Source organism: Myotis brandtii, unplaced genomic scaffold, assembly GCF_000412655.1.
Source record: "Myotis brandtii unplaced genomic scaffold, ASM41265v1 scaffold420, whole genome shotgun sequence".
Taxonomy (NCBI): domain Eukaryota; kingdom Metazoa; phylum Chordata; class Mammalia; order Chiroptera; family Vespertilionidae; genus Myotis; species Myotis brandtii.
The window spans coordinates 1,339,103-1,346,970 of NW_005366109.1; the positions used below are offsets into that span (position 1 = coordinate 1,339,103).

Genomic DNA, 7,868 nt, shown 5'->3' on the forward strand with positions numbered 1-7,868 from the left:
TATATATATATAATTTACCATTATTCTTTGAGAGTCAATCTTAAAACATTAAAAAGAAATAGGTAGCCTATTTAAGACCCAGATGATTCTCTTGAACTAAAAGTATATTCTCTAGGCCCTAGAGTCTAGGGGATGTCACCAATCCCTAGCCAGTTTTGCTCAGTGGTTAAATGTCAGCCTGTGGACTGAAAGGTCTCGGGTTCGAGTCTGGTGAAGAGCACGTACCTCGGTTGCAGGCTTGATCCCCAGCCCTGGTCAGAGTGCATGCGGGAGGCAACCAATTGATGTGTCTCTCTTACATCAATGTTTCTCTCTCTCTGTCTCTTCCCCTCCCTTCCCCTCTCTCTAAAATTCAATGGATTAACAACAACAACAAAATTATATGATCCTATAAATCAAACAATATTGGGTTAAAGTTCCTTTCTTAAAGCAAAATGAAAACAACAACTAAAATCCAGACACAAAGATCATTACAAAGACTTTTAGAAGCAGGTCTTATATACAGTTCTGTCTGCTCCCTATGCAAAGTCATTTATTAAAGCTTCAAATGATTTTTGATTCTGTGTAACTTGTGTTGACATTATCCTGCAAGTCGCTAACCAATACGAACCAGGGAGAAGCCTCTGCTCTGGTTTCCCCAGAAGTCTAACTCTTGTTGCATCTCCCCTTCCCCCGAGAATCCAACAAGCACTGTATCTCTGTGCCCCTTTCTGCCCCTCCCTCCCTATCTACAGCAAAGAACAGAAGAGTGTCTTCACTGAAGTTGCTGGCACATCATTGTACTAAACTATAATTTGTACGTGTCTTCCATTTGAAAAGTAATGAGTGAGAAGTAGTCTTCTTACCGTATTGACCCAATCATGTATGGCTGTGCCAGCTGAACCACAATGGCCCCACTTCCTAGCTGATGGCATGTGTAGCCAGAATCCCAATCATAATTCTTGGTGTCCCCATTCAGCAAGGCGTTTCGGCTCCGACTGACTCCTTCAATCACACTGGCACAATCAGCAATCGTTGCGACGTTCTCCCTGGGAACTGTGAAGCCAACACAAGATTCAGCATCAAGACAAGAGAAGCCAAATACATCTCGATAGTGTGTTGTGAAAAAAATTAATATCTAACTCAAATCATTGACTAAAGGTAAATTAGAACATCTTGATTATCTCAGGATATGAACACACTTTCCATGTCAAATAGCTTAAAAAAACCCACAGTTGTACCTAAGGTTGGAACAAACCAAACTACATATAACAATTAACCTTACATAATTTTATGGAAAAGAAACATAATACCCGATAAAATATAAAATGAACTAACACATTGCAAAATAATACTACAGTGGGAAGCTACACAGTAATTGAGATTAATGAACCATAGCTATATGCAAGTAGATGAATAAAAAATACAATGTTAAGTTAAAAAAAGCAAGACAGAAAAACACAGAGTATGAGTTCATTTATACAAAGTTTTAAAAAAGGCAAAACTAAAAATATACTTTGTTTAGGGATATATACATACATGTAAAACTAAAAATGAAGTCCAGGGAATTATTATACAAATTTGAGGATAATTTGTCCAGGAAAAGAGAGATGAAATCTTGGAGGGACCCCCACCAATGGGGTCCAAACATTAATTGACTTCATTTCCAGAATGAAATTTTGGAGGGGTTCCAAAAGTACTGGTCTTGTTCTATTCTTTAGCTAGGTGGTAGGCACATGGGACTTGTATTCTCTAAACTGCACTTATTTATTACATTTAAGAAATTTATTTGAAGAAAGATTATATATGTATGTATATATACCTATATTACCATTTTAAAATTCATAAATAAGAAAAATGTCCAGGACATGGCACCAATCCTTGTTCAGAATATACATTGCCCTCAGCCAAGATTTATTTCCCTCTTTTGTTTGTTTACTATTCCATGCATTTTAATACACATGCTTTTCTCTTTGTTCACAAACTGCTGTATTTTGAAACACTAGCTCTGTTTTAATTCTGAGTTTCCCTCTATACTTCCAAGCCATATCAACCTGTTCATTTATAAAAATTAAGGGCTTCCACAAAATAATAGCTGTTCAAAATCAATGTAGATTTTCTAAACACTAAGAAGAGAATGATAAAAGGAGAGGGTTCCCCCCCCTTCAGCCATTTAAGTTATTTAATCCAAATCTACAATTAACCTTAGCTACGTACATTCAAGATTTGTAACTTACTTTACATAATTTGAAAATAGATTGGAAAAAAAGATAATTTCTCATCAGATATATACTGTACTTTTCGGTATAATATTATACTCTGAAAAGAGGGTGAGCAGTACTACCACTGTGCCAAAACATTTCTAACTTTACAATGATGCCAAGTAAACAGTGTTACATGTATCTTTATGGAATGTACTTATTTCCCAAAGTTGGGCATGCCTGTACTTGAGCCCTCATCTCACAAACCTTCCCTAATGACTCTGCTCTTGGCAGATGAGGACAGCCATCCACAGATAAAGAAGGAAGGGAGGGGAGGCGAAGGGAGAGAGAATGGATTTTCTGGTGATGAATCTCTTGCTATGAAGCTTAACTCCAAAGCAAAAACACTGGTGAAATAACCTGCAAGGACAGTTTTCTGACAGAGAAGGGGCTTAGAGAGAAGCTCCCCTGACTTTGAAAAAAGACAGATGAAGCGCTATATTTAGAGGTGATGTTCTGGTACCGTGTCTCATGGAAAAGAGGAAGTATTCTGTGATTTGGAAGACAGAACTTAAGGAAGGGACACAAGATGCACAGTAAATTGAGCTGAGACATAACCTAATACTCTGGGGGCAGTAACAGCCCCAACTCTCATAGCGGTTCACATAGCACACGTTTATTCTTTGCTCACCCTATGTATTCAGTGACAATCAGCCCAGTGGCTGTGCTCACTGTATCATTCAGGGACCCGGTGACAGAGGCTTTGTTTTAATATGTGCTTCCTCCATCACAGTAGCAGTGAGAAGAGAGAGAGCTGGGTACTGGCTCTTAAAACTCTTCCCCCAAAGTAACACATCACTTGGCTCACATTTGGTTGACTTGGCAAGTCACAGGGCCTTACCTAAGTTCAAGGAGGTGGGAAAGTGCAACCCTGCTGTGTGCCCCGTAGAAGAAAGGGAATGTTTGTTAACAATATTAACATTAACCACAAACACTGAACTAGGATGAAGGAACATTCAATAGATAGATAAATCTAGTTCATTCCTGTAAAGTATATAAAACATTTCAATGTGTAAAGATACAAGCATTTATATATTTAGTCTCTTGCTGAGAGGCATTTAGATGACCATTCTTGTCTTTGTGATTACAAACAAAAGTGTTTTCTTCCGTTCATGGGTGTTTCTTCAAGGAATCCATAAGATATACATACTCTCAGAAGTGGAATTACACTCAAGGCTATGAGTTGACCTTCCACCTGCCAAATTACTCACGTAAGTGGTTGTAAGAATTTATACTCTCAACTCATGCTCCTCCTCACCGTCTCTTGGTAATGTTAGATAGATAAGTGTGACAGGACATCTCAATGTGGTTTTAGTTTTTGTTAGAAAAACACTGTTCTCTTTCTTTCCCCTCTGGAATCATTCTCCACCTCTCTTCTGTAAATTATCTTTATCTTTTTGTCTATTTGTCTATTGTCTTTCTAACTGATTTGCAGAATGCTATTTCTTTGTTGGTTAATGCACTGAATTGAAATACTTAATATTTTCCTTTATGATTTGTGCTACAGCATCTTTATTTGGCTACTATTTCCTTAATATTACTCTACTTTATATTTTTTTCTGGCCTCTTATAAATAACATATAACTAGAATTTTCTAAAGTCAGTATTTTTATAACTGGCAGATTTATATGACTTACATTAATTGTTATTACTCATATCTTTGGATTGACTTTACTTTCTAATTGTAAGTTTTTTCTTTGCTGTTTCCCTAACCTCTCTGTCCACTCTGTTGCTGTTTACTAATGGATTGACAGTTTTCCTTACTTCCCTCACCGCTATCTATTGATTTGAACGTTATATATTTCTACTCTTTACTAAATTTTAGATATGCACACCACACTTAACAATGCCTAAAATGAAAAATCACATATGCCCTTTCCCTTAGTTTTAATACACACCACTTGCCTTATGGCTTATTTGTCGGTGTTATGTAACATTTTAGTTCCACCTTGCTTTGTATTCTGAACATCAGTAGTCATTATTATCGTTTCGCACAGTCAAAACTTACTTATTCACATTCACCAATATGTTTGCCGTTACTTTTTTATCTAGTCCTTTCTTCTTGGCTCAATTTCCTTCTAAGACACAGTCATTAGTATTCAGCAGTCTTTGTTCAAAAGTGCATTTTGCCACCACTCTTGAAAAATAGGTTAATTGGGTATAAAACTCTATGTTAAAAGCTGTTTTTTCTCAGCCCTTTGAAGATATTATTCCATTTTTCTGGCTTCTACTGTTATGTCCGCCCAAGTGTGCTATCCCTCTGTTATACTTGTTTTTTTCTCTACAGTTAATATTAAGGCTTTCTCTTTGATTTTGGTGTTTTGCGATTTTACTATGTTGCACCTAGATGTAAATTAAATTTATCCTGCTCAGGAATGAATATGAACATTTATGGCTTTATTGACTTTGGGAAATTTTGGCCATTATTTGGGTATTGATTCCTCCTTATTTTCTGTTTTCTTCTTCTTCTGGCATTCCCATTAGACCTCTGTTGGAACTTTTCATTCCATCCTCCATGCTTTTTAATCTTCCTTTCAATTTTTCCTCTTTTTTGAAGCATTCTGGATAATTTCTTAAAATTATTATTTGTGTTCAATAATTCTCTTTAGGTGTGCCTAACCTGTCCACTGAATTATTAAAGCTCACTACTAAACAAAAACTGCGCGGCACTAAAAATAAATGAACTAGAGCTACGTGTATCAACAAAGCTCAATCTCACATAGAAAGCTGGTTTAAGAACAGCAAGTCAGAAAAACACAGAGAGTTTGTTTCCATTTCTACTGTTTAGTAATATAAACCTATATGGTGACCTTAGAAAGAAAAGCTAGGAAATGCAGAGGAATAGTTACCCTCTGGATAAGACAGTGGGGAAGCGAATAGGGGAGGGACACACCAAAGCTTTAAAGGTTTATCAGTGTTTCATTTCTAAAGCTGGGTGGTGGGCATGAGAGTGTTCCGTGTCTCCAAACTTTACACATACGTTCCTATGTTCTGTTCCACATACGGAATATTTTTTAACAGTTTCACACATTTTAACACTGTCTTCATGAAAACTAGAAAGCTGGCGAGCCTCTGAAAGGATAAAACCTTTTATGAGGACTGTGAACGCTGATACGCTCTTTAGCACCCCTGGGTCTTACCAGTTGTCTTTGTGGACGCTTCCTGAATTTGTTAATTTCCATCTACCCTAGTTACTGCTCCACAATTTTATTCTTAGATAATCTGATTTCAACTAGTGGTCAATTAGTACAGCAGCATCAGGGACTATCACAAAGTCATTCCTAATAACAGTTTCTAAGTCTTTAGGAAACAAGTCTAGGGTAAGCACTGGGAACTCCTTTTATATAGACACATTTATAAATGGGTTTATTAAAGAAGATTCTTTTCATCTCTAACATTTTCTTTAAGCAAAAATAATGTACTAATATCACCCTCTGACCCTCTGGAATCTTGAGGTGGTCTAACATATATGCTAAATTAAACAATTTTGCCTTCTTAACAAGGAATCCTATATGTATACGCTGGAGAATAACATACCATGGTCTCTACTATGATTCTGACATAATTATTCATTAATGTTTATTAATCAAAATCTGGATCTACAAAGGGTGGCCAACACATACACACCTCAACATATACATGTAGAGGTGGACTTTATCAGTGAAATCTACCCTAAAACCAAAATTTCCTTTCAAGAAACAGCTTTTGCTAGAACTCTGCTAACAACCTGATAAGCAACTACATCTACTTCATAAAATACAAAATAAAAAGATTACCACTTTTCTTATTTTCATGCCTATTTTTAGATAATGAGTCAAATTAACAGTAAAATGACCAATGATGCCAACAAGTGGAAGGGAGAGAAGGGCAGGGACTTGTGCACAAACCCAAATGGATAGGGACCTTCTGTAAATAATCAGGATGAAACTATCAGTCTAGTGCTGTACCAACCAATTCTTAATAACCAAATCAGTATCTAACACTAACCTGACAATCAGAGATTTAGAATGTGAGTTTCATAAAGGCAGAAACTTTTATTTCTTTTTTTCACTGCTGTGCTCCTAACTGCCAAAAAATAGTGCCTACCATAGAGTAAGTATTAAATATTTGCTGAATGAATTAACCAGAGCTGGAAAACGAGATGACTATGTAGGTTATGGCACTTAACCTTACTTAACATAGTTCCTTACCAAAAGATAAAAAAATCAAAGAGCTACTGAATAAAGCAGAAAAAAATTGCTTTCTCAGTGAAAGTTTTCTTAGAAAAGTAAAGTATAATCAATCTTTGGGTCTTGACCTAAACATTAGAACGAAAACAAATATGCCCACTGCAGAAGAGCTGCTATCTAAGCATTACATACCCACCCGCTCTCTCCACTTTTCCCCTAACAGTTTAGCCCACAGACAGAAAGTGTGGACACTCATGGTAGACTAAACTATTTTCTGAGGAAGAAATCATTTTGGGGATTTCAAGAAGGAGCGAAGGAATGTATGCAACAATATGGTTTTTAATGAACTTAAAAAGCTCTCTTATGCCTGAAGGAGAGCTATCTCCTTTAGTCACACTAAGGGAGTTCTCACAGAAGATAAATGTCACTGCTGGGTTTACTGGCATACATAGGCCACTCCCTCCATTTCAGCAGTAAATAATTCTGTTATTAATTTTTCTTTCTGGAAACACAAACCTCAGCCTGCCTAGTTGGACTGCCTAATAATTACTCAATGGTCTGAATAAGTTCTGTGACTCCTTTACTGAGAAAAATTAGAGAGTGATTCTAACTGACTGCAAGGCACAGAAGGTGTCATACTGATTTTCCTCCCATAGGGGCCGGGCCACTCCCCATTTGAATGTTCATTACCGTACTTCATATGTGTCTGATAAATTTATTAAAAACACCATCTGGATGGACTCAGCTTTATACAGCATTTCCAGTCTTCTTGTTTCCTCCCTTGTCCCACTGAAATTTTTGCCCTAATTTGTGTCACTTTGTTTACAAAACCATACTGCCCAAATCCAGCATCTTGTGTCTGTCTCTCTGGCTTGCCTCTCTCTGCCATCCTTCAGTTACACACCTATTACAATAGCCTGTGCTCTGAGCAAAAGGCAAAGGGAAACTGCCTGGGCAGAAATTACTTACCCACCTCTGTGCACATAGCAATTCTGCTCAGATAAATTTAATTTGCTGCTTCTGAATGCAAAAGTTACATGTCAACAAAAGTGCATATGTTTTGCAGGTCTATGGGTATTGGGATGACTCAGACAGTGGGGCACTGCAGAAAAAGTGACCTGAAAACAATTTCACCGTTCTTCCTTCTTACGGAGCACTGGGGTAGCCAAGAGCTTGCCAGTAAATTTAAACCAGGAGTAATAAATTTTTTAAAAGGTAGTATTACTTCACTAGGATATAACCTGAGGGCCACCTGTACCAGATATATCTACACTAATAAAAGAGAAACATGGTAATTGGCGTACGACCGCTACCCTTTTCATTGGCTAATCAGTGAGTATATGCAAATTAACTCTCAGCCAAGATGGTGGCCGGCAGCCAGGCACTGAAGCGAGCAGGGAGGCTTGCTTGCTGCAGACTCCAATGTTCGCCGCCTCACTTGCCAGCCTCTCAGCTGCAA

At 37.3% G+C, this 7,868-nt stretch overlaps 1 protein-coding gene across 3 annotated transcripts in view; it reads right to left on the bottom strand.

Moving 5' to 3' along the window:
* The window catches only part of BTBD9 (BTB (POZ) domain containing 9), a 433,633-nt gene that overhangs the window by 105,683 nt on the left and 320,082 nt on the right, over positions 1-7,868 (bottom strand). For all 3 annotated transcript variants that reach the window (XM_014545711.1, XM_014545709.1, XM_014545712.1), the window contains exon 8: positions 846-1,035. In XM_014545711.1, the coding sequence (XP_014401197.1) occupies positions 846-1,035 (190 nt within the window). The remainder of the gene's footprint in view (positions 1-845; positions 1,036-7,868) is intronic.